General features: G+C 45.4%; 1 protein-coding gene across 1 annotated transcript in view; it reads right to left on the bottom strand.

The window, feature by feature from the left end:
- Positions 1–27,524, bottom strand: part of P2RX7 (purinergic receptor P2X 7) — a 55,452-nt gene that overhangs the window by 4,816 nt on the left and 23,112 nt on the right. Inside the window, exons 3-12 of the mRNA XM_003280296.3 lie at positions 26,568–26,636; positions 21,568–21,640; positions 20,074–20,170; positions 17,239–17,319; positions 16,491–16,620; positions 15,057–15,193; positions 7,780–7,870; positions 6,020–6,085; positions 5,786–5,935; positions 2,748–2,849 (exon numbers count right to left, since the gene is read on the bottom strand). Of these exons, the coding sequence (XP_003280344.1) occupies positions 2,748–2,849; positions 5,786–5,935; positions 6,020–6,085; positions 7,780–7,870; positions 15,057–15,193; positions 16,491–16,620; positions 17,239–17,319; positions 20,074–20,170; positions 21,568–21,640; positions 26,568–26,636 (996 nt within the window). The remainder of the gene's footprint in view (positions 1–2,747; positions 2,850–5,785; positions 5,936–6,019; positions 6,086–7,779; positions 7,871–15,056; positions 15,194–16,490; positions 16,621–17,238; positions 17,320–20,073; positions 20,171–21,567; positions 21,641–26,567; positions 26,637–27,524) is intronic.

Here is a 27,524-nt window from a genome sequence, read left to right as displayed (position 1 = left end):
AGAATAAGGATATAGAAAAAGAAACTTTTTTTTTTTGAGATGGAGTCTTGCTCTGTCGCCCAGGCTGGAGTGCAGTGGCGCGATCTTGGCTCACTGCAAGCTCTACCTCCCAGGTTCACGCCATTCTTCTGCCTCAGCGTCCTGAATAGCTGGGACTACAGGCGCCTGCCACCACGCCTGGCTATTTTTTTTATATTTTTAGTAGAGACGGGGTTTCACCATGTTGGCCAGGATGGTCTCAATCTCCTGACCTTGTGATCTGCCTGCCTCGGCCTCCCAAAGTGCTAGGATTACAGGCATGAGCCACCATGCCCGGTGAGAAAGAAAATATTTTTATACCATTGTACAAAGTTTAAAAAATTTAAAAATGTATAAAGTAAAAAAGTCACAGTAAGCTAAGATTAATTTATTATTGAAGATAAATATTTTGAAGTAAATTTAGTGTAGCCTAAGTGTACAGTCTTTATGAAGTCTACTGCAGTGCACGGTAACAACCTAGGCCTTCACATTCACTCACCACTCACTCACTGACACCCAGAGCAACCTTCAGTCCTACAAGCTCCATTCATGGTAAGTGCCCTATGCAGATGTACCATTTCTAAGCTTTTATATCATATTTTCACTGTACCTTTTCTATATTTAGATATACAAATCTTGCCATTCTGTTACATTTGCTTACAATATTCAATACAGTAACATGCTGTACGGGTTTGCAGCCTAGGAGCAATAGACTACACCATATAACCTAAGTATAATAGGCTATTCCATTTAGGTTTGTGTAAATAGAGTCTATGATATTCAGACAACCACAGAATCACCTACTGATGCATTTTTCAGAACATATCCCCATCGTTAAGTGATGCATGACTGTAGTTCACTTCATACACAAATCCAACAAGAACATTACAAAAATGGAAACACTTTGGTCAGTCTTTCTCAAGAAGAGATGTAAAAATCCTAAATATTAGTGAATGGAATTCAGCAATAAATACAAAGAATAGTACAACACATTCAAATTGAGTTTACTTCAGGAATGCAAGGTTGGCTTAATATTTGAAAATCAATCGGTACAATTCACCTAACAGAAAAAAAGAAGAAAACTCATTGATATTTCAAAAGGAGCAGAAAAAACTTTTTTTTTTTTTTTAGATGGAGTCTTGTTCTGTTGCCTAGGCTAGAGTGCAGTGGCGTGATCTCAGCTAACTGCAGCCTCCACCTCCCAGGTTCAAGCAATTCTCCCACCTCAGTGTCCTGAGTAGCTGGGATTACAGGTGTGCACCACCATGCCTGGCTAATTTTTGTATTTTTCAGGGTTTCGCCATGTTGGCCAGGCTGTTCTCAAACTCCTGACTTCAGGTGATCCGCCCACCTTGGCCTCTCAAAGTGGCGCGATCTTGGCTCACTGCAAGCTCTGCCTCCCGGGTTCATGCCATTCTCCTGCCTCAGCCTCTTGAGTAGCTGGGACTACAGGCGCCCGCCACCACGCCTGGCTATTTTTTTGTATTTTTAGTAGAGAAAGGGTTTCTTCATGTTGGTCAGGCTGGTCTCAAACTCCCAACCTCAGGTTATCCACCCGCCTCAGCCTCCCAAAGTGCTGAGATTACAGGCATGAGCCACCATGCCTGGCCATTTTTGTTGTTTTAAGCCACTTAGTTTTTGGTAATTCAGCCCTAGGAAATTGAAGATGCCCAGCAACCAGAACTGCTGGGGAGAGTGTGAATGTGAACAACCATTTTTCAGCACTGTTTGTTAGTATCTCCTAAAACTGAACATATGTCTGCCTTATGACTCAGCAATTCCACTGTTAGGTAACTGCCCAGTAGAGTGCCGTATGTTGAGCATAGCAGCATTATTGGCATTAGCCCCAAACTGGACACTACCCAAATGTCCATCAACAGTAGGATGGCTGAATAAGATGGATATTTATAAAACAGAATTATACAATGAGAATGAACTATACATGGCGTCATGAACAACTCTCATAAAAATAATGTTGAGTAAAGGAAGCCAGACACTCAACCGAGTATATACCACTTACACACTACATGATTCAGTTTTTAGAAAATTCTAGCAGAAGTAAAGTTAATCTTTGGATACAGGATAATGACTACTTTTAAGAGAGGGCAGTTGGGCAGGCTTGGTACAGCTGAGGTGGGAGGACTGCTTGAGACCAGCCTGGGCAACATAGTGAGACCTCGTTTGTAATTTAAAAATATACATTTTTTTTTCTTTTTTTTTTGAGATGGAGTCTTGCTCTGTCACCCAGGCTGGAGTGCAATGGCACAATCTCAGCTCACTGCAACCTCCACCTCCTGGATTCAAGCAATTCTCCTGCCTCAGCCTCCTGAGTAGCTGGGATTACATGTGTGCCACCACACCGCCCGGCTAATTTTTGTATTTTTGGTAGAGACGGGGTTTCACCATGTTGGCCAGGTTGGTCTCGAACTCCTGACCTCAAGTGATCCAACTGCCTTGGCCTCCCAAAGTGCTGGGATTGCAGGTGTGAGCCACCGTGCCCAGCCAAATTTTAAAAATTAAAAAAAGGGAAAGAGGGGGTAGTGATTGGAGGGGGGCATAAAAGGGACTCCTGCTAGTAATTTTCAATTGTTTAATCTGAGTGCTGTTTACATGAGTATGTTTACTTTGTTAAAATCCATCAGTTTTGATTTGTACAAGTTTCTAGATGTGTTTATATTTAATAGTAAATTTCCTTAAAAAAAAAAAAAAGACAAAATGATTTAACTTACTGGGACTTCTTGGCCCTTGACATCTTGCAGACTTCTCCCTAGTAGCTGCTGGTTCACCATCCTAATGTGGGATTCATCCACAAAGGACACATACTTTAATGTCTAGGAAAAGATGGTTTAAAAGTTTACCCATTTTTGTACAGAATTATCAAGAATTGCCTATCTAAAGGCAACTGTAATTCCTATTTGCCAAATGATAGACTATTGAACAAGCTGGCTCAAAGCTCTCATTAACCAAGAATGAATGATTTCTGAGTCTAAAGGTAAGTAAATCAGAAATGGAACCCCATGCTTTTTTTTTTTTTGAGACGGAGTTCACTCTTGTTGCCCAGGCTGGAGTGCAATGGCACGATCTTGGCTCACTGCAACCTCCGCCTCCCAGGTTCAAGTGATTCTCCTGCCTCAGCCTCCCGAGTAGCTGGGATTATAGGCATGCACCACCATGCCCAGCTAATTTTGTATTTTTAGTAGAGTTGGGGTTTCTCCATGTTGGTCAGGCTGTTCTTGAACTCCTGACCTCAGGTGATCCACCAGCCTCAGCCTCCCAAAATGCTGGGATTACAGGAGTGAGCCACCGAGCCGGGTGGAACCCCAATGCATCTTAACTTGTAAATTCAACACAGCCACAGCTTACTGCTTAATGTTTTTACATTGGATCCCCCAATTGCTGCGTAAAATTTCTTTGTTGTATTCTCTCAATTTCAGTAACTCTACATTCAGTATCTCCAGAAAGTTGTACTATTGCAACTTAAATTATTTATGTTTGTTAAATTTCATCTCATCTTGGGCCATGAAGTGGTGATTAGTTTTAGCTGCAAAGATGAACTTTTATTTCAAATTGCGAATGCATATACAATGGACAGTGAATTGTGCATTCAGCTGCTGGAACAGGACAATCATGTTTTTGGATGAGGGAAAGACAAAGAAATCATTTTTTTTTTTTTTTTTTTTTGAGACGGAGTTTCGCTCTTCTTGCCCAGGCTGGAGTGCAATGGCGCGATCCTGGCTCACCGCAACCTCCACCTCCTGGGTTCAAGCGATTCTCCTGCCTCAGCCTCCGGAGAAGCTGGGATTATAGGCATGCGCCACCACGCCTGGCTAATTTTTTATATTTTTAGTAGAGACGGGGTTTCTCCATGTTGGCCAGGGTGGTTTTGAACTCCTGACCTCAGGTGATCCGTCCACCTTGGCCTCCCAAAGTGCTGGCATTACAGGCGTGAGCCATTGCACCCGGCCAATCATCTTTGTTTTTAGGTACCAGAGATTTATCTTTGGGGGAAATCATGGAGTTGAACGCAGAGGACCTGCTTAATAAAGTCCAAATTAATCAAATCAAAACAATACAGATGACGCTAAAATCTCTTTGACTACTCCCCCACCCTAAGCTCCTTTCCAGAAGCAGCCACTGGTACAATTTTGTGTACATATATGCACCCACACATATGTATATGTGTGTATATAGAATATATATTTGTGTATATATATTCTTGTGTATATATAGAATATACATGCAGAAAATATATAGATTAGCTTCTATGTGTAGTGTTTTTTTTTTTTAGCTATATATTATATCATATATATTGTTCTGCAGTTTGCTTTTTTTTCTTTTAACAAAATGTCTTGGAGATCTGGTCTTGTCAAGCCCTGTTTTTTTTTTTTTTTTTTTTTTTTTTTTTTTTTTTTTTTTTAAGAAAGAGTTTCCCTCTGTCACCCAGGCTGGAGTGCAATGGCATGATCTCGGCTCACTGCAACCTCTGCCTACCAGGTTCAAGCAATTCTCCTGCCTCAGCCTCCCAAGTAGCTGGGACTTCAGGCATGCACCACCACACCTGGCTAATTTTTGTATTTTTAGTAGAGATGGGGTTTCACCATGTTGGCCAAGCTGGTCTCGAACTCTTGACCTCAAGCGATCTGCCTGCCTCAGCCTCCCAAAGTGTTGGGATTACAGGTGTGAGCCCCTGTGCCCAGCTTTGGGCCAATTATTTAACCTTTCTGTGGCTCAATTTCCTCATATATAGAAAGAGATAATAGTAGCATCTGTCTACATCAGGTTGCTGTGAAGATTGAGTGAGTTAATAGATAAAGCATTTAGAAGTGCTGTGTAAATGTTTGCCATTATTATTATCTATCTCATTTTTTTAAATTGGTGCCTGGTATTCGTTTCTATGGATTTACCATAGTTTCTTTCACCATTCACCTGTTGGATATTTGGTTAGATGCTATTTCTTCACTGTTAATAATCATATATTATTGATAATTTAATAAACGATCCTGCTTTGAACATCCTATACTCATGTACTGCTTGGGGACTCATGTGAGTGTTTTTCTAGGGCAGGTATGGAGAACTGAAAATGCCAGGCTGTAAAGTATGTCCCATTTAAACATTAGTCACTGCCAAATTGTTCTCCAAAGTCGTTATTCTTCTTTTCTTTTCTTTTTTTTTTTTTTTTGGCTAAACCAATTTAATAAATGACAAAACAAGTTGGGCTCAGTGGCTCACACTTGTAATCCCAGCACTGTGGGAGGCCGAGTGGGTGGATCATTTGAAGTCAGGAGTTTGAGACCAGCCTGGCCAACATAGCTAAACACGGTCTCTACTAAAAACACAAAAATTAGCCGGGTGTGGTGGTGTGCCCCTGTAGTCCCAGCTACTTGGGAGGTTGAGGCAGGAGAATCACTTAAACCTGGAAGGCAGAGGCTGCAGTGAGCGGAGATCATGCCACTGCACTCCAGCCTGGGTGATAGAGCAAGACTCCATCTGAAAATAAATAAATAAATAAATAAATAAATAAATAACTGACAAAATAGGCAAGTCCTGGACATAAAAATTTGCCTTCCCTCTATCTTGCCCCTCCATTTTTGTTTCTATTCTTCTCTAAGACCAAAAAATTTATCTGAGAGTTGGTTGATCGGATAGAGCCCAGAGACGTATCCACTACAGGATGAAGCCTGTGATTTGGGCCTAACTTTCGTGCATTTCTCAGTGATTTCACGGAATCTCTCCGTGTCTTGGTGTCCTGTGAACACAGCGGCCTCACCGGCTTTGGCTCCACAATGGACTCGAACTTCTTCCTGTAGTAGTATTCGTTGACCACACAGGGCTGACAGCACTTGCACCAGGGATAAATATGGGAGCGACAGCAGTTACTGGAGTAAGTGTTGATGAGGAAGTCGATGAACACAGTGGCCTCGGGAAAATGCAGACACGCGCCACGTTAGTAACTTCCTTCTCCAAACCATTTTCCTAAGGCGTGGAAAAGAGAATCTCTTACCAGACCAAAGTAGGAGAGGGTTGAGCCGATGTACACAACCAGCTGGATAATGTCAAATTTTCCTCCCTAAAAACAGAGTGGGAGAGTTTACTCAGGTGAAATTCAGAACAACGCTCTTTTGCTTCAACGTGCAATTGTTGGTTCTATCAGGGAGCGGAGCCTCATGCTGTGACTTGGATAGATGCATTCAAGTGCTGGCTGAGGCGGAGACTATGCAGACTGAAGCTGATTCTCAGGCATCCTGCTTCAGCCGTGCAGGGTGTGCTTGGACTCATAAAGGTTTTACATGAGCAAGCACTGAGGCCCACACATTAAGGGGAGACCCACTGAAGGGCTATCGTTTCTCCATACAAGGTGAGGGTTTCAGACAAGCTTCTCCTCCAAAAGGTTTGACATTACTTCAGAAGCAGAAGGAAGGAATGTCTGGGTGGCCTCGTGGGTTTTTTTTGTTTGTTTTTTGTTTGTTTGTTTGTTTTGTTTTTTTTTGAGACAGAGTCTTGCACTGTTGCCCGGGCTGTAGTGCAGTGGTGCGATCTCGGCTCACTGCAAGCTCCGCCTCCTGGGTTCAAGAGATACTCCTGCCTCAGCCTCCCAAGTAGCTGGGATTACAGGTACCCGCCACCACACCCAGCTAATTTTTTGCATTTTTAGTAGAGACAGGGTTTCACCATGTTGGCCAGGCTGGTCTTGAACTCCTGACCTCATGATCCACCTGCCTCAGCCTCCCAAAGAGCTGGGATTACAGGCATGAGCCACTGTGCCCGGCCCAGCCTTGTGGTTTTTATTCCCAGTGGTCTTTGCATTCTCTCAGCTATATCTTACTGCTTCTCGTCCTGCTTATCACCATCTTACATAGATAACATGCTCTTGGACAGGATATGGTGGGATATGTTGATTTTTGCATACCTGGCATCTTTTCCTTCCATCTTCAGAAGGCAACACTCCAATTTTCTTTTCAGTCCATGTAGTGTGTGTGTGTGTGTGTGTGTGTGTGTGTGTGTGTGTGTGTGTTGAAGGGGCTGGGGTGTTGGCCTCTCCGCTGGCCCCTGGGCTGGGTTAGGGCTGGTTCGAGACCAACCACTGGGAGTATGGCATGACCCTGGTCACAGTGATTAGTTCAGCAGTGGGCATGTCATCCATAGCGGGCCAATCAGAGCCAATGACATTTGTCTGAGACCTTTGCTGAACCTTCTGGCAAAGAGGTGTTTTCTTTTCACTGAGGTTGCTAAACTGGTCAGATCGAAGGTACTGCCTGATACCTTCATAGAGAGATGGCTGTCAAGACCAAGGAGGACGTATATAAGACACGGAGGGTGGCAAGTTCTTGATGATGATGTTGTTGTTTGAACACCTGGATCCAACCATGCTTGTAGCTTAAAAATAACCCCTGGATTTTTTCAGTTACGTGAACCCAAAAAAGCCCACTCAAAACGTTTTTTTCCCCTTAAGCCAATTTGAATTGGATTCTGTTACTTACAAACTATTTTACAGAGAGATTTCTTTCTCTCTCTTGTTAAGTATCAGAGTATTTTTAAAGCCGAATGTTAGAATTGCTTTCCAGGCCCACTCCTGTACTCGTCAGATGACTCATTCAGGGACAGCACCCCGAGAACATCATCTTCCTCTTTTATCCCATGTGCGGAATGCCCAGTGCTAGCTGATGGCTGAGACCAAAACCCTTCCCTCCATGGAGGCCCCACAGCAATAAGTAGGACACAGTCATAGGATGCCGGTACCCGGAGCTGGGAAAGGAGACTTACGGTGCCAAAAACCAGGATGTCAAAACGGATCCCGAAGACTTTAATCAGAGTCCGTTTCTCCACATTGTTTTCCTTGTAGTACTTGGCGTATCTGTGGAAGAAAAGGATCTGTATTTATAAGATCTCTTTGAAAGTGCTGGGTTTTTGGGTTGTTTTTTTTTTGAGACAGGGTCTCACTCTGTCACCCAGGCTGGAGTGCAGTAGCAGAATTACCGCTCACTGCAGCCTTGACTTCCTAGGCTCAGGTGATTCTCCCACCTCAGTCTCTGAGGTAGCTGGGACTACAGGTATGCAATGCTTGGCTAATTTTTTGTAGAGACGGGCTTTTGCCATGTTGCCCAGGCTGGTCTCGAACTTCTGAGCTCAAGTGATTTGCCTGCCTCAGGCTCCCAAAGTTCTAGGGTTACAGGCATGAGCCACTGCATCTGGCAAAAAATGCTGGTATTTTATGGAAGGAAAAGGCGAAACCGTGGCCCATCTAGTCCTCCTGGTCTGTCCCCTGGCTCTGTGACAGATGGCAGGGGAAGGAACACAATGCAAAGCCCTGGGTGACTCTCTCCAACCACCTGGAACCAAAGAGCATTCCCCCCTCCCCGTGTCACCACCTGTACTTGCATCATCTCAGAGTGACAGAAAATCAGCTTGTCGCTTAAGATTAAAATGCACATTTTAAACCAATACAGGATTAACAACAAGCAGAGAAATTAAAAAAAATAACTTCACGCAATATGACTATTCCTGAAGGGGGAAGAAGAGGTTTGGCATCTAGAACAAAGCAGGAGTGGGTGGTGGTAAATCTTAGATACTAATTACTGGACTGGGGACAGGCACACTGTATTTTCTTAGATTGTGTATACGTCTATTTGGCAATCACTAATCACAGGGCCAAACTAAAGGCTGAAGTTGTGTTTTTTGTTTTGTTTTGTTTTGTTTTGAGGTGGGGTCTTGTTCTGTCACCCAGGTTGGACAGCACTGTCATGATCAGAGCTCACTGCAGCCTCCATCTCCTGGGCCCAAGTGATACTCCCACCTCAGCCTCCCAAGTAGCTGGGTGGGACTACAAGCGTGCACCACCACACGTGGCTAATTTTTATTTTTAAATTTTTCGGCTGGGCACGGTGGCTCACGCCTGTAATCCCAGCACTTTGGGAGGCCGAGGTGGGTGGATCACTTGAGGTCAGGAGTTCAAGACCGGCCTGGACAACATGGTGAAACCCCATCTTTACTAAAAGTACAAAAATTAGCCATGCATGGTGGCACATGCCTGTAATCCCAGCTACTTAGGACGCTGAGGCATGAGAATCACTTGAACCCAGGAGACGGAGGTTGCATGAGCCGAGATTATACCACTGCACTCCAGCCTGGGTGACAGAGCAAGACTGTCTAAAGAAAAAAAAAAAAAAAAAGGAAAAAGAAAAAAAATTTTTTTCAAAAATGTTTTGTAGAGTCAGGATCTCATTCTTTCAACCAGGCTGGAGTGCAGTGGTGTGATCATAGCTTGTTGCAGCCTTGAACTCCTGGCTTCAAGCCATCCTTTCATCTTGGCTTCCCGAGGCTGAAGTTGTTTACATCTCCTCTGCAATCCAGCTTTTGTGAGGGTGTGAAAATCATATTACAAACCCTTCAACCAATCCCTCAACCACCTCCTTTTCTAACTCTCCAGTATTTCTCCTTAGGGACAGGTAGGGTGAGGGCCAGACATTTAGAGAGCATTCCTGTAACTCAGAACCCACTGGCATTTTTCAAAGTAGTTAACCCTAAGCTGTTTCTCCAGTCCTGCCTTGCCCTTACATTGGGTAACACAATAAAGCTCTGGACCATTCTTTCCCTTTTATTCTGCCTCTTGACCGAATCTGGTACTTCCTCCTGTGGCCCTGTCTACCGTGGCATGGCCTGGTGTGGCCTGGCATGGTGTGGTATGGCCCCATCTCTTGGGAAAAGTATGTAATAAATTCTTCTTGGCCAGGTGCAGTGGCTCACGCCTGTAATCCCAGCACTTTGGGAGGCCAAGGTAGGCAGATCACCTCAGGTCAGGAGTTTGAGACCAGCCTGGCCAACATGATGAAACCCTGTCTCTACTAAAAATACAAAAATTAGCTGGGTGTGGTGGCAGACGCCTGTAATCCCAGCTACTCGGGAAGCTGAGGCAGGAGAATCACTTGAACCCAGGAGGCAGAGGTTGCAGTGAGCCAAGATCACGCCTCTGCACTCCGGTCTGGGTGACAGAGTAAGACTCCTTCTCAAACAAACAAACAATCAAAATATTCTTTCAGTGGCATTGACCTCTCTCTGTCATCACTCAGTACTAACTTTAAAAATTAAGCCCCAGACACAAATCATCACAGTCACCCGTAATATGCAACCCTCACCAGTGCTGCAGTCAGGAAAAGTGGTGTGTTTTGTTTTTCAAGAATAATTAAGGAGGCTTAAAACGAATGCTTCATAAAACTTTTAAATCTGCCCCTTCTTCTCACCACATTTGGTGATTGTTTTTAGATAAGGTTACATATACATATATATTTTTTCTGAATTATTAATTCACCATCTAGTTACAAGATGTGGGGAGAGAAGAAAGCAGATGGCAGATGTTCTGCCAAAAAAATAGTAAGAAACATCTGAAACTGTTTTTAAAAAACCTCTCAAAACCTGACGTTGAAATCGATCAGAAATTCTCAGGCACTTCAGTGCCTCTTTCTGACTGGAGGGAATTCAATTTCTTTGCATGTGACTATTTCAAGAGAGCTTTTTCTCCTGCTGCTATATTGAGTGATTTATCTTTATTGTTGTTGTTCTTGTTGTGTGTTTTTGTTTTTTGTGACAGGATCTGGCTCTGTCGCCCAGGCTGGAGTGCAGTGGCTCGAACATAGCTCACTGCAGCATCCGCCTCCCGGGCTCAAGTCATCCTCCCACCTCAGCCTCTGGGCAGCTGAGACTACAGGTGCAAACCATTACACCCAACTAATTTTTTAAAATTTTTTATAGAGATGATGGTCTCACTGTGTTGCCTAGGCTGGCTTGAACTCCTGAGCTCAAGTGATGCACCCACCTCAGTCTCCCAAAGTGTTGGGATTATAGGCATGAGCCAACATGCCCAGGCAGTGATTTGTTTTTTAATACGCAAGCAAGCATGCATTGCCACTGCCTGCCCTGGGATTGGCATTATCTCCCTATGTGAGTTGGTTTGCCTGGGAAGGTTAACATTGTGTAGTAAGCATGCGAATTTCTGCTTCCAGAGTCTTGTTATGGTGGCTCTTAAACTGAAGGCAAGAATCACTTGGGGTGACGGCCGGGCACGGTGGCTCACGCCTGTAATCCCAGTACTTTGGGAGGCCGAGGCAGGCAGATCACGAGGTCAGGAGATCGAGACCATCCTGGCTAACACGGTGAAACCCCGTCTGTACTAAAAATGCAAAAAATTAGCTGGGTGTGGTGGCAGGCGCCTGTAGTCCCAGCTACTTGGGAGGCTGAGGCAGGAGAATGGTGTGAACCTGGGAGGCGGAGCTTGCAGTGAGCCAAGATCACGCCACTGCACTCCAGCCTGGGTGACAGAGCAAGACTCCATCTCAGAAAAAAAAAAAGGAATCACTTGGGGTGAGTATGTTCAAAGGCAGACTCCTGAGCCCCTCCTCCAAAGAGTGGTTGCAGAAGCTCTGAGATGTTTCTAGGAATCTGTATTTCCAGTACAGGTACCAAGTGATTATTCTGTTGCAGGTAGTCAGTGGGCCATGCCCTGAGAAACACTGGGCCTTGAACAATAGTGTTTTTTGTACACTGGAATGGGTTGAGCCCCCAAATAAGATATGTTCCAGTATCTAATCCCTAGTGGCTGTGATATGACCTTATTTGGAAATACAGTGATTGCAGATATAATTAAGTCAAACATCTCAAGATGAGATTATCCTGGATTTAGGGTAAGCCCCAAATCCAATGATTAGTATCTTTATAAGATAAAGGAGAGATCAAATTGCTTGAGCCCGGGAGGCAGAGGTTGCAGTGATCCGAAATTATGCCATTGCACTTCAGTCTAGGAGACTGGAGTGAAACCCTGTCTCAAAAAAAAAAAAAAAAAAAAGAAAAAGAAAAAGAAAAAGAGACTGAAGACATAGAAACACAGTGGAGAAGGCCATGTGAGGATGGAGGCAGAGATTTGAGTGATGCTGCTATAAAGTTATGGAATGCCTGGAGCCACCAGACGCTGGAAGAGGCAAGAGAGGACCCTCCCGTAGAGCATCAGAGTGAGTGTGGCCCTGCTGACATCTTGATTCCAAACTTCTGGCTTCCAGAACTATAAGAAGATTAATTTCTGTTGTTTTAAGCCACCACATTTGTGGCAATGAGTCATAGCAGCCACAGGAAATTAACACAGATACATAACTCCTGCTGGGCCTGAGAAGCGCGTCGTGCATTCTGTGTGGCCTGATCCACTTCACACAGGTCGTGCATAAGCGGAATCACCTATTCACTGAATAAGGACATTTCGCCACAGATCGTTTTGTAAAGGACAGAATTCTGTAATGTGATCAACTTCTTCAACTTCCTATGTTTTAGAAAGTTATATTTTCTGAAATATCTCCTATAACCTGTAATTTCCTTCTCTTTTGTGTGTCTGCTGGAAAATATCTTGTCCACTTACTCATCAGACCTCAACTATTTATTTATTTATTTATTCATTTAAGTGTTTTTTTTTGAGACAGAGTCTCACTCTGTCGCCCAGGCTGGAGTGAACTGGCATGACCCTGGCTCACTGCAACCTCCACCTTCCAGGTTCAAGCAATTCTCCCTGCCTCAGCCTCCCATGTAGCTGTACTACAGGCACCTGTCACCACGTCCAGCTAATTTTTATATTTTTAGGAGAGACAGCATTCCGCCATGTTGGCCAGGCTGGTCTCTAACTCCTGATCCTCCTGCTTCGGCCTCCCAAAGTGTTGGGATTACAGGCATAAGCCACTGCTCCCAGCCCTCAACAATTTATTTTTGGCCAAAGCTTTCTTCTGGTGCTCATTCTAGACAACAAATGCTCTACCACTTTGTTCTAAAAGAATATTAACATCATAACTGGCTCAGGCCTTCAGAGGGCTCAGATCTTTCCAGAAGCGGATGTTCTTGGGCTCAACTCAGCCACTGGAAGGACATTGGCTGACACCTGATTGGTACGCTGTGCCGCATGCTTCTGCTGACAGCTAAAACAACACCCTGGAAGGGCAGTCAGGGGACCACTCATCCTGTCCTCTCTTCTTACTAATGGCCATAAGCCTGTTCAGCACAGCAGCAGGGGATGATCAAAAAGTTATCTCAGTTGGGAGCTGGTTTCAGTGCCCTGGATGAAATTCCATTGACCCAGAGGAAGCAAAAAGCATCAGCCCACCTTTAAGTCAAGGGTTTCAAACTCAAATGCCTACAGGGGCCAGGCAGATGACAGAAATGAGTGATGCAGGCCAGGTATAAGCACTCAGGAGTGACGGGGACAGTGATGAAGCAGAAGGCCCAGCCCCTTTCTAAATAGGACCCCTGATACTCAGCTCCAGCCAGTGGTCACCATGTAAGATACGGACCTTGGGTTGTCAAATAGTTTAATTTTTTTAATCAAATAGTTTAATTTTTCAAGAAAAGCAGAAAGTCCAAGGTTTTACATTGAATGTCTCAAATTTTATTTTTACTTATTTATTTTTGAGACAGGGTCTCACTCTGTCACCCAGGCTGGAGTGCAGTGGCACAACCACGGTTCACTGCAGCCTCAACCTCCCAGGTTCAAGCAATCCTCCTGCCTCAGCCTCCTGAGTAGCTGGGACCAGAGTTGCATGCCCCCACACCTGGCTGATGTTTTAAAAATTATTATTTGTAGAGATGGGGTCTCCTTATGTTGCCCAGGCTAGCCTCAAACCCTTGGGTTCAAGTGATCCTCCCACCTTGGCCTCCCAAAGTGCTGGGATTACAGGCATGAGCCACCGCACCTGACCTGTCTCAAGCCATTACACCTCCCTGTCTCATGCAGGCCAAAAAACAAAAAAACAGAAACAGAAACACATTTAAGGGGCTGCCTGCCAGTTTATGAGGCTGCTTTGAGTAATATATAAGGAATACCTCCATAACACACAGCACATGCAGAACTTTGCATAAGATCTTTTCTACTGAAGACAGTATTTCAAAGCCCACGAGGAGAACTCCCACCCAAGTTACTTCGGATAATAGGTCAGTATGAAAAGAATGATACAGTAGAATAGATAGAAGGAGTAGGATCCTTAAAGTTAGAATGGGACTCACTGGAACAATAATACATGACTTTGAAAAAGCACCAAATAAAAATCCTAGAAATGAAAATTAGAGGCCAGGCACAGTGGCTCACACCTGCAATCCCAACGCTTTAGGAGGCCAAGGCAGGCAGATTGCTTGAGCCAGGAGTTTGAGACCAGCCTGGGCAATATAGTGAGACCCCATCTCTACAAAAAAATTTTAAAAATTAGCTGGGCATGGTGGTGTGCACCTGTAGTCCTAGCAACTCAGGAGGCTGAGGTGGGAGGATCGCTTGGACCTAGGAGGCAGAGGTTGCAGTGAGCTGAGATCGTGCCACTGCACTCCAGCCTGGGCAAACAGAGTGTGACTCCATCTAAAAAAAAAAAAAAAAGAAAAGAAACGAAAAGAAAGCACTCCCTGAATTGTAGCAGTTGTTATTTGTTCACCTACAAAATGGAATGTTATGATCATTAATGTGATGGTTACAAAGAATTTTGAGTGACTGGGGTATGAAAAACCCCGCAGAATACCACGATATATATATATATATATGCTATGATCTCGTAGGAGCTGTATGAAATAATCGGTACAGATGAGGAAAATTTCCCCGAGGGTTATCATCGATTATTTCAGGGTAGGGGAATTATGGGTGGTTTTGATCCCCCTCTATGCTTTTCTGTTTCCCAATAGTTTTGTTTTATAAACAGTGTGCATCTGCCTGTAATCTCAGCTACTTGGGAGGCTGAGGCAGGAGAGTCGCTTGAACCTGGGAAGCGGAAGTTTGCAGTGACTGAGATGGCACCATTGCATCCAGCCTGGGTGACAGAGCGAGACTCCATTTCAAAAAAATAAATAAGTAAAAAATAAAGAGCGTGCATCTCTTTTGAGAATTTTAAAAACTTATGGAAAAAATTCAGTTATCACCTAGTTCTTAGAGAAAGTCTTTTTTCATTCATCTTGTTGCCTTGGAAATCAAAATTAGTCTCACCAGTTCCTGGGAATGCGATTCAGCCACTGCGTGAGTTCGACCTGGGCCTTGGAGTTACCTGAAGTTGTAGCCAGGGTACAAGGACACGTTGGTGGTCTTGTCGTCAAGGCGACGGAAACTGTATTTGGGACGGCAGTGATGGAACCAACGGTCTAGGTTGCAGTCCCAGTAGATCTCAATGCCCATTATTCCGCCCTGAAGGATTAACAAGAGACAGTCTCTATGGCTGCTGGGTGTGAGTTATGCAACCGCCAGACATCTCCCTGCATAGCCACGATTGCTTCAGGTTTTTAGAGGAAAAATGCTGACTGAAGAACCATATGTACAGCCCCATCTAACTCGCACAAGTGTTATTGTGGCGGCCACAATGGCATCTCCTCACTCTCCCTACTCCCGTCTGGGACACATCACAGTTAAACTCATTGTCCTAAAATACAACTTCAACAGACCACTCCTGTACCCAAACACCTGTAATGCCCCCCACGCCCCCATTAAAGATCAAGTCCAAACTTATTAGACTGGAATTCAGGGCACTCTATCAAATATCTTTTCTGCTTTACCTCCTAGTACTCCCCTAGGGAAAGCTCTTTGCAGATGCGATTACATGAAGGATTTTTTTTTTTTTTTTTTTTTAGATGGAGCTTCGCTCTTGTCACCCAGGCTGGAGTGCAGTGGTGCGATCTCGGCTCACTGCAGCCTCTGCCTCCCAGGTTCAAGTGATTCTCCTGCCTCAGCCTCCCGAGTAGCTGGGATTACAGGAGCTTGCCACCACGCCTGGCTATTTTTGTTTTTTGTATTTTTAGTAGAGATGGGCTTTCACCATGTTGGCCAGGCTGGTGTTGAACTCCTGATCTCAGGTGATCCACCCACCTCAGCCTCCCAAAGTGCTGGGATTACAGGCGTGAGCCACCACTCCCAGCCTAAATGAAGGATCTTGAGATGGGAGATTATCCTGGATTATCCAGCTGGTCCTTAAATGCCCCCTCTTGTAAATGCTCTCTCTCTTTGTAAGACAGAGGCAAAGAGAGATTGGACACAGGATAGGGAGTGAAAGTGGCCACTGAGGCAAGATGTTATGCTGCTGGCTTTGAAGAAATGCAAGGAATGCAGTTCCAGAAGGTGGAAAAGCTGAGGAACTGGATTCTCCCTTAAAACCCCGGAGGGAGCATGGCCCTGGCTCAGGGAAAAACATCTCCAACTTCTGATCTCTGGCAACATAAGCAAATATGTGTTGTTTTAAGCCACTAAGCTTTGGTAACTTGTTACGGCAGCCACAGGAAAGGAATACCAAGAAGCTCTCACTCATAAGATTGTTTTGGGATTTGACGAGGCAGCGTAGGTAAAGTCCTTAGCGCAGTGGGTGGATTTACTAAATGCTCAGTAAATGTGAGCCACATTATGAAGACCCAGTGGCCCGGCCTCTTGGCTGTTTTGACATCCTCCATCCCCCAGACACACAGCCCCACATCCCAGTGTACAAAGCACCACCAACCTGAATTGCCACATCTGAAAAATTATCGCCTGTTTCTCGGAAGATGTCTCCTAGTCGGAAAATGGGACACTGTGGATTCTGAGTCTTGTGGAAGGTACAAGTGATGTTTAAACCTGGCAAGATGTTTCTCCTGTGCATAATTAAAAGCAAACAAACGGACATCTCGATTGAAAACAGATCTGTCTCTTTCCCAGGAGTGAGCCAGTGCAGTGGAGAGGTTCCATGAAAGCCCTAAATGATCCCTGCCTCCTGGGACCCCTGGGCAGTGGCCTCTCACATTGGACCAGGGTTGATCTGTGTGACCAATGGCATATGGCAGAAGTGTTGGGGTCTCACTCCCAAAGACTGTGGCTTCCATCTTGGTTGCACTCTTGGTTGCTTGCTCTGTTTCTCTTGGGTCACTTGCTCTGGGAGAAGCCAGCCACCATGTACCGAGGATACTCAAGTGGTCCTAGGGCGAGGTTCACGTGGTGAAGAACTGAGCCCTCCCACCAGCAACTGTGTGAGAGCTTGGAAAAGGGTTCTCCAGCCCCAGGCAAGCCTAGAAATGACTGCAGGCCTGGTTGACAGCTTGGCTACAACCTGACAGACCTTGAGACAGAACCACACAGCAAAGTCATTCCCAGATTCCTGACCCACAGAAACCGTGGGAGACAATAGGCATTTGTTGTTTCAGGCTTCTGAGGTTTGGGATAATTTATTACGCAGCAGTAGATAACTAAGACAGCCAGGCAGCCTGGGTACTTACGTGGTGTAGTTGTGGCCGGGGAAGTCGATATTGTTCTTGATGAGCACGGTGAAGTTTTCAGCACTGTTCAAGAGGGCAGGCCTGGGAGAGAGACATGCAAAATGGCCATTAGCGACAGTGGGGACCGAGGGAGCCCATGGGCCAGTGGGACCAGAGGCTTCTGGTTTCTTGGCTTGGTCTTTGGGATGCGTGAAGAGAAATGGATACAGCAAACCTAGTGGGCAAAGCATTTTGAAACTCTCCACAAAGCCCCTCCAGCTCCTCTAAGAATTTCTCCCTTCTTGAGATCTGATATGGTTTGGGTCTGTGTCCCCACCCAAATCTCATCTTGAATTGTAATCCCTGTGTGCCGGAGGAGGGGCCTGGTGGGAGGTGACGGAATCGTGGGGGCGGACTTCCCCCTTGCTGTTCTCGTGATAGTGAGGGAGTTCTCACGAGATCTGATCGTTTAAAAGTGTGCGGCACATCCTCTACAACCCGCCTCCTGCTCCCTCATGGTAAGATGTGTTTGCTTCCTCTTTGCCTTCTGCCATGATTGTAAGTCTCCTAAGGCTTCCTGTTAAGCCTGTGGAGCTGCGAGTCAAACCTCTTTTTTTCATAAAGTATTCGGTCTCAGGTAGTTCTTTTTTTTTTTTTTTTCTGAGATGGAGTCTCACTCTGTCACCCAGGCTGGGGTGCAGTGGCGCGATCTCGGGTCACTGCAACCTCCACCTCCTGGGTTCAAGCAACTCTCCTGCCTCAGCCTCCCAAGTAGCCAGGATTACAGGCGTGTGCCACCACACCTGGCTAATTTATGTATTTTTTAGTAGAGATGGGGTTTCACCATGTTTGCCAGGGTGGTATCCAACTCCTGACCTCAAGTGATCCACCTGCCTCAGCCTCCCAAAGTGCTGGGATTACAGGCGTGAGCCACCGCACCTGGCTAGCTAGTTCTTTGTGTGAGAACGGAATAATACAAGACCCAGTGGCATTTACTGTGGCACCTCTCACACTGATGAAATTACACATTCAGGTATGTACAGTGTTGAGACTTGCTCCGTATCTGGGACTTGTATTTTACCTAAAACTTAGCAAAGTCTCTTATGCGTAGTTACGTAGTTACGTATGAAATAAATATCTAACACCTACTACGTGGTGATGGATGTGTTGAATGAATGATTAAACGAACCATCTTAGCTAATTCATATAATATATGATAAACTGAAGTTCAGGGAGTTGCTTGCCCAGGTCATGTCAAAATCCAGCCCAGAGGCAGGCACACTGGAGATGCAGTTTATTTAATGAGTGAGTTGATGGCAGAGATGGAACTGAAACTACAGCCAGTCAAGGACTGCTTGTATTGAACAAGGACTACCTGAGTGGAGGCTGCTGTATCTCCCAGAGCTGGGTGATTCCTTCTGTGACAAAGAAACGCCCCTGACCTAGAAATGAACCTGAGTGGAGCTATTAGTGATTGAGAACCATAAGGGGTGATGCTGCTGAGTGCACCCCCCATCCAGGCACTGGAAAACCTTCGCCTGAGCCTTCTACAAGCCAGCTTGGGGCAGTTTTCTCTTTGCCCCACGATGCTGAGGGAATGATCCTGAATCACGTCAGTCTAGAACTGCGCTGTCCAATATGGTAGCCACTAGACATGTGTGGCTATTTAAATTTAAATTAAATTAGAAATTCAGGCTGGGAGCAATGGCTCACACCTGTAATCCCAGCACTTTGGGAGGCCAAGGCAGGAGGATCTCTTGAGCCCAGGAGTTCAAAACCAGCCTGGGCAACATAGCAAGACTCTATCTATCTATCTATCTATCTATCTATCTATCTATCTATCTATTATCTATCATCTATCATCTATCTTTCAAAAATTCAGTAGTCACATTTCATGTACTCAATAGCCACATGTGCCTAGTAGCTGCCCTATTGGACAGCACAGATACAGAAATTTCCATCACTGCATCAAGTTCTATTGGACAGTGCTGGTCTGGAACCACCACACTTCTAGGGGCAGATTGTGTGTGTGTGTGTGTGTGTGAGTGTGTGTGTAAGCCAGGGGCTTACCTTACAATAACTGTACAAGTATCATCTCATTTAATCCTTACAACAGCCCTATGAAGTTGGTGAAATTATTATTCTGCTTTTAAAGGTGAGGACACTGAAACTCAGAGAGGTTAAGCCATTTGCCCAAGGACACACAGCAAAAATGTGTTAGAGCTAGGAATTGAATCCAGGTCTTTCTGACTATTCTCCACTGAAATCCATCAGCCCTTGTGGCTTCCGAGATTTAACGTTGTGACTTTGTGTATTGAAGCGAAGCATCAATACAAGGGGCCACCAAATCTGTATGTCATTGTAAGCATTTAATTTGAGAAAACTTCCTTTCCCTCCCCTCTTTTACTCTCACCCCTTTTCCTTTTTCCTCCCCTTCCCCTTCTCTTTCCTTCCTTCATCCTTCCCTTCCATCTCCCTCCTTCCTTCCTATCCTTAACCACTCAGTATGGACACTGACAAGTCGGAAGGGATCCTGCTGTGGCACTGGAGGAGGGGGTCTGGGGGTATCCTGGAAGTTCTGGGGGAGGGAAGGGGGCCAGGGACACCCAAGGATGCTCAGGGTAGTAGCTATTTACCAGTTGGTACAGGATTGTTACAATAGTTTACCAACCACCATGGCCCTCCCAGAGACACTAGTTTGTGCCAAGCAGTGCATCCAGAGCGCAGGGGTCTCCAAGCCGGTAGGACCCAGGACTTTGCAGAGCTGTGCTGAGAGGGGAAGGCCCAAGCAGCCTCGGCAAGGCCTCATCTGGTCGCCGCTGAGGGCCGCTGTGTCTGTCTACCCATGCGACTCACCGGGGGGCCTCTTCCACTGCCTCGATGGGGCACCAGGCAGAGACTTCACAGGTCTTCTGCTTCCCTTCATACACTATACACCTTCCAGTCTGAATTCCTATGGGGGTCAAAGCATCGTAGAACCACAGATGTGAAAGAACTGTGGAGAGGACATTCTCCAGGAGGGACGTCATTAACTCAACCCAGGCAAGAGTCTAGGCTTTGACCAGGCTTTCCAACCCAAGCAGCTTCAGCTTCCATCAAGCCCATCCTAACCACAGTGAACACAAGGCAAGGCAAACAAGCAAAACATAATAAAGAGCAGAGAGAACACAGAAAGACTGTGGATTCTGCTGGCTCTTTTGTTTCTTTACAAGAAAAGGTGCCCATGAGGGGAGCGGAACAGGTGTACACTCTCACTTAGTATAAATGGACTAGAACATGGCCTCTCAAAGGGGCATAAGTCCCTCAAGGGGCACACAGCCTGTCCAGGATGCGCAAAGCCATGAAATCAGCATGGCGTTATCTTCCTGGAGTGTCAGGATGATTAATCAGTTTCCAAGGGAGAATTAATTAAATAGTGAGCAATGTTAAAATAACTTTTATACCAACTCAAATACACATACAGTATGGAGTAGAATGCAGTAATGGGCATATGCCTTTTTGTGTGTGTTTGCATTATAACCACTGATTTTTTTTTTTTTTGACGGAGTCTCGCTCTGTCACCCATGCTGGAGTGCAGTGGCACGATCTTGGTTCACTGCAACCTCTGCCTTCCAGGTTCAAGTGATTCTCATGTCTCAGCCTCCCAAGTAGCTGGGATTACAAGCGTGCGCCACCATATCTGGCTAATTTTTGTATTTTTAGTAGAGATGGGGTTTCACCATGTTTTCCAGGCTGGTCTTGAACCCCTGGCCTCAAGCATCCATCTGCCTCACCCTCCCAAAGTGCTGGGATTACAGGCATGAGCCTCTGCACTCGGTGCCCTGTGCCTTTTTAAGTTAAAATGTGAGATAAAGAAATTCTGCAGGTATCGCAATAGCACTGCTCTTAGATATAAATAAAATCAAAAGAAAAATAAAATAAAACAGTACAAAAAATATTTAAAAAAATAAAATAAAAAACAAAAAAAAATCTGCAGGTTAATATGGATGTTGCTGCCAGGTTCCCTGGGGGTATAAGTTCATGGTCCTCAACCTTTGAGGAGGTTCAGGGGGAAAGTTTAGAATACTCAGATGATGCTATAGGCCATGTGATTTTTCTACCGATAAGAACCCTGAACCTGCTAGGTTTTTAGGAGCTTCTTCTCTCACTGGAAAACTGGAGTCATGTTTACAGTCAACAGCTGGTCTGCTGGGGACAGAGCTGAAGCATGGGCAGACTCGCCTATGGCTTGGTGATGGTGGAAGAGGGCAGCTGAGAGCAGAGGCTGAAGACCTGAACTGGGCATCACAAATGTCACCAAGATGCCAGACCATCCACCCCTAGGGTCTCGGGAAAAGAAACAGAAGGTACCTTTGCTCTGCGGGTCCATCCATCCCTTTTTACAACCTCGGTCAGAGGAACAGAGTGTCCTGCGGGTGGGATACTGCAGATAGAAGGATGAGAGAGTGGGGAGTAAGTGACGTGTGTTACTAAGACATGGAGAAGCGATTCGATATCCATCAGGATGTGCACATGAATGCTTATAGCAGCACTACTCAGAATCACCAAAAAAGTGGAAACCACGCAAGTGGCCACTGATGGATGAATGGACAAATAAAATGTGGTACATTCATACACAGAATCTTATTTAGCCATAGGAAGGATGAAGCGTTGACACAGGCTACAACATGGATGGACCTCAAGAACGTGATGCTGAGTGAAAGAAGCCAGACACAAAAGGCCACACCATGTACGATTCTATTTATAGGAAATGTCCAGAATAGGCATCTATAGAGACAGAAAGCAGACTGTGGCCAGGGACAGGGGAAGGGGAGAATGGGGAGTGACTGCTATTGGATTTGGGGTTTCCTTTGTAGGTGATGAAAATGTTCTGGAGGCCGGGCACCGTGGCTCATCATGCCTGTAATCTCAGCACTGTGGGAGGCCAAGGCGGGCAGATCACCTGAGGTCGGGAGTCTGAGACCAGCCTGCTCAACATGGTGAAACCCCGTCTCTACTAAAAATACAAAAATTATCAGGTGTGGTGGTACGTGCCTGTAATCCCAGCTACTAGGGAGGCTGAGGCAGGAGAATCGCTTGAACCCGGGAGGCGGAGGTTATAGTGAGCTGAGATTGTGTCACTGCACTCCAGCCTGGGTGACAAGAGCAAAACTCCACCTAAAAAAAGAAACAAAGAAAGGAAGAAAGGAAGGAAGGAAGGAAGGAAAGAAAGGAAAGAAAGAAAGAAAGAAAGAAAGGGAAAGAAAGAGAAAGAAAGAAAGGGAAAGAAAGAGAAGGAAAGAAAGGAAAGAAAGAAAGGGAAAGAAAGAGAAAGAAAGAAAGGGAAAGAAAGAGAAAGAAAGAAAGAAAAAGAAAGAAAGAAAGAAAGAAAGAAAGAAAGAAAGAAAGAAAGAAAGAAAGATGAAAATATTCTGGAATTAGACGGTGGTGATGGTTGCACAACTCTGTGAATATACTAAAAACCACTGAATCATATGTATACTTTAAAATGGTGGGGTTTATGGTATGTGAATTATATCCCAATACAAATAAATAAAAATGGGAAAAGCAGAAGTCTGGGCAGCTAGGGATCACTTTCAGGGATGCTGGCTGGGGTGGAGGACAGGTGGCTTGGTCCAAGTGGCCTTGTGGCTGAAAGGACTGAGCAGGGCAAACAGGTGCGGAGACTCAGCAGGACACATGGAACTGAGAGACATTGGCCAGGACACTCGCCTGGCCCAAGAAAACGAGACCAGCTTGGTCTCAGGGCTGAAAGACAGAACATGGAAGAGAGAAATGAGCTGCCCTGGTTTATGCATATTTCTCTTCCTGTTTTCTAGGGAGCAGGCTTCATGGCCAGTCTTGGGGAAGCCAGAACATGACATAGGTGTGAAAATAGCCTCTGCTCCTTGTCATCTGTGCAATTTGTGGCTTCTACAGTGATTCAGGTCAAGGACCTAGGTCTTGGACCCAGGTATATCTGGTTCAGCAGTAGCTGCACCATTTTCTAGCTCAGAGACCTCGGCCAGCTCACTCACTTCTCTGAGCCTCAGTTTCATCATCTGTAAAAGCAGGGTGAACAGATTTGTCTTTTTTTTTTTGGAGACAGAGTCTTGCTCTGTCGACCAGGCTAGAATGCAATGATGTGATCTTGGCTCACTGTAACCTCCACCTCCCGGGTTCAAGCAATTCTCCTGCCTCAGCCTCCTGAGTAGCTGGGATTACAGGCACGCACCACCACGCCTGGCTAATTTTTGTATTTTTAGTAGAGACGGTGTTTCACCATCTTGGCCAGGCTGGTCTTGAACTCCTGGCCTCATGATCCGCCTGCCTCAACCTCCCAAAGTGCTGGGATTATAGGCGTGAGCCATCATGCCCAGCCAACAAATTGTCTTGCATGATTGTTGTGAAGATTAAATGAGTTATGAAAAGAAAGGGTTTAGCACATAGTACATGCTCAATGAATGTTTCTTGTAGTTTTCAGACTCTCTCATGATCTCTTTATTTCCCAGGCTGCCTTGTCACATGGCATGCCGTTGGTCTCCTCTCCTTGTGACTCCCCAAATTAAATTATGAACCCTTTGAATACAGAGCCAAGGTCATATCTTTGTAGCCCAAGTGCCTGGCAAATAGTAGGTCTTGATAGTCATGGAAGGAATGAATGTGTGATCATTAACTGTGGCTCATGGAAAGTTTACATTTTCATTATCAACTGGAGATGAATCTCAGGAAAGAAGAGAAATCAGTTTTATTTTGCTTTCCAAAAGGAATTCTAAAATTAGAAAAAAAACAGCATTAGTTTTGTTTTAATCTTCTCTTTTGTGATTGTTTCATGGATTAAAGATGGCCACAAATTCTTGGTCACTTTCCCCATTGAGAGGTGGAGTGTTTCCCCTACTTTCTGAAGCTGAGCCTGTGCTGTGACTGCAAAACCAATAGAAGTAGCAGAAGGAATGCTGTTGCCAGTTCCAGGCCTAAGCCTTAAGAAGGCCTGGAAGCTTCTATTTTTTTGTTTTGTTTTGAGGAACCTGAGCCACTATTAGAAAGTTTGACTACCCTGCTGGAGAGACAATGTGGACAGACCTTGAAGAGAGGTTAACTCTTAGGGGTTCCCAGAGAGGAAGAGATGTCTAGCTATCCCTGGGTGCCAATTGAGGCTCCAAGGGATGCCAACCCCAGCTGCCATCTGACTGCAGCTCCTTGAGAGATCCCTAGTGAGACCAGCAGAAGAACCACCCAGCTGAACTCAGTCAACCACTGAACTGTGAGAGTTAATAAAATGCTTGTGTTAAGCCCACCATGATCAGGGTAGTTTGTTTTGCAGCCACAGATAACTGGAGTAATTATCTATTCATGTTGGTGTGTAACTGGAACTTGGTCATATTTACCGAGACAACCCGAGATAGAGGGGTGTTGACGGGCAGAGAGGAGGTGAATGCCCAATTAGACCAGCCCAAACCAGCCTGGAGCATAAGTTAAAATCCCAAAGAGTCACATGTGCTCTCTGGGCTGGTAGTGCCTCCATGGAGCCTGTTGGGTTCCAGCCACTCTGAGTGACATCCTATCTGAGGAGTAACATGTCATTTGAATCATAACAACTGACATTCATTGAGTGCTTATAATGTACCATGCCTTGTTTTAAGCATGTCACAGGTATTCACTCATTTGTTTCAATGATCCGAACAGCTAGGTTTTGTTCTCAGCCCCATTTCACAGATGCACACAACTTGGCACAGAGAGGTGAAGAGTCACCTGCCTGAGGTCACAGAGCTAAGAAGTTTAAGTTTTGAACCTTTAGCAGTCTAGCTTCTGAGCCCAGGCTCTTAATCTCTGGGCTATCCTAATTCTTTTTCTTCCAAGTCTCAACAAGTCCAAAAGTGTCTTTATGTGTACATGGAGGTAGAGTGTGGTGTAGAGATGACCAAAGGACGGGACAAACGAGAAACAGGCCCCCAAACTGGATTGGAGACGGAACACTGCTGGGAAGGGAGACAGAAGGGAGGGCTTGGCTGGCCTGGCTGTCAGAGATTTCATCTGAGCAGCAGGGAAAGTTAAGGGGCGATGAGGACAAAACAAATGTAGAAAGCTCTCCTTTTAGAGGAAGCGTTACCAAGATAGACACCAAGGGAATGTTATCTTGGTTCTGCGTTTGGGTACAAATGATGGCAAAGACTGTACTCAAAGACAGCACTTTTGCCCAGAGGTCCTGGACACTCAGGAAGCTAGACCTTGTTGCCAGAGTGGGCCTGTGAGCAAAACCCCACCGGCAGGGCTGGTCCTGCTCATCAGTGGAGGATCTGGCTGGGTATCACCAGCGCTGCTGCAACTGTCAGTGTTGGAAATGGTCCCTGGTACAGCACAATTACGTTACCTGAGAGGGGAGGCTGGGAGGTTGGGAGTTACAGGTAATGCCTAGCAGTAACACGCTGATATAGATAAACTTAGAAGAAAAGCTGGTTTAAGAGCAGAGAGCAGGATGGTGAGGTAAAGAATAGGACAAATACAGTTTTTGTTTTGTTTTGTTTTGTTTTTAGAGACAAGGTCTCACTATGTTGCCCAGGCTGGTCTTGAACTCCTGGGCTCCAGTGATTCTCCTGCCTTGGCCTCCCAAAGTGCTGAGATTATAGGTGTGAGCCACCATGCCTAGCACAGAATAAAACAAATATGATTTGATAGGGAAGAAGCTCTTCCAGAAAGAGGCAGCTCTTTGGAGAGGGCAAAGCCAAGTTGGGAAAGATTGTCTGGGGTGGTGGCAGGGAGTCATGGGGGCACAGGCACATGATGGAGAGGCTGAGACCCTAAGAAGTGGATGAATGAGCAAGAGAGCTGTGTGCCAGGGTTTTCCAAGACCAGCCCTGCAGACAGTTCACTGTGAACCGTGGTAGGAGAAGCTGTGAGTGAGGACACTCAGGTCCTAACCCTGGCTTTGCCTGCAGCAAGCTGTGTGACCCTAGGGAAGTCACAACCTCTCTGAATCTGTGTCCTGCGTTGTAAAATGCCATTTTTCTCCTAAAGTCATTGTGAGCCTCAAATCAAATGTGAAATGTTGTGCAAATGCCAAGAATCACCATTGTCATAAGCTGCAAAGAGAGCCAGAGATAGAAAGAGCAGGGTTGCCATCTGCACGGGTCCCTAGTGCTAGAACCAGAGACTGAGGCAGGCAGACAAAGATCTGGTGGCCATGGAGAGACACTGCCATGTGTTCTCTCCCTTCCTCCACTCAGCCCAGCCCTACCCCACAAAAGAGACAGGTGCTCAGTAAATATTTGTGGGCTCAAATACACCCCGGGTCCTCATTTCTGCTTCTTCTGACTTGTACCTCCCCCAGGAACTCTTACGACCTGACCCACCACTCCAGGTCCCCTCCTTACCTCCGGACACAACCGCTGCTCTTGGCCTTCTGTTTTGAGAAAGTTTGTCATCACGAAGAAAGAGTTCCCCTGTGGAGAAGGAGAGGCTAAGAAAATGCAAGGCCTTTAAAAAGAGAACTACTTAATTATAATAATCCAGCTTGCTGGGTGAACCTCTCCACTTTTCTAAGCTTCTAGAAATCAGGATCTGTGGGCAACTTGGAATATACTGAGGGCTTAATATCAAAGCTGGACGAGCAGCCCTGCTGAGCTGAGGGAGAGTGAAGGAGCATTTGCATGGGTTGAGGAGTCATTTACCAGTGCAATCTCAAAAGCAGCTTTTTCATGTTTTTTTTTTTTGCACAGTAAAATCTCATTAAATTGAAACTCAAGAGACCTGGGGAGGCGAGGGTAGGGGAGCATACTTCATCGGAACACTGTTCAGATTTTCCCGGACTTTAATGAAAGGGCACTAGGGTATCCCACCAACTGAGTAATCACAGGATTTTAATGACCCACTGTTAGAAACAAATGGATAGCAGCTTGGGCTTTATGGGTTTTTGCAAAGCATTTTAGCTCCTCAGGCCACAAACACGCCCCTTTGTTCCTCCTGCCCCCTTATCTGTTTTTTGGCCTCCTCAACCCTACTTTAATTTCTCCTTTTTGGCAATTCTGCTTTCATTTTCCCTGCTTGCAAATTTAGAAGTCACACGCCTTCTCTCAGTGACCAATGCCTTTCTTCTTTTTGTCATTTATATCCTTTCTTTGTGGAAAAATGTACCCAAGAATGGTCTCCTGGAGTCGTTTTTGTTGATGAAATGCTACACAATCTAGAAGGGCTGGTACTCTTTGGTAGAAAGTTCTCTGTCCTTCTGAATCTAGGCAGACCTTGCTGGCTTGGTGGCTGTGCCTCTAAAAAGTTGCATATAAATCAAGCGTGAGTGAATCAAATCCTGTTTTCAATGCACCAGGACATGA

Source organism: Nomascus leucogenys, chromosome 10 (genome assembly GCF_006542625.1).
Source record: "Nomascus leucogenys isolate Asia chromosome 10, Asia_NLE_v1, whole genome shotgun sequence".
Classification (NCBI taxonomy): Eukaryota; Metazoa; Chordata; class Mammalia; order Primates; family Hylobatidae; genus Nomascus; species Nomascus leucogenys.
This window is presented reverse-complemented; position numbering and strand designations above follow the sequence as displayed.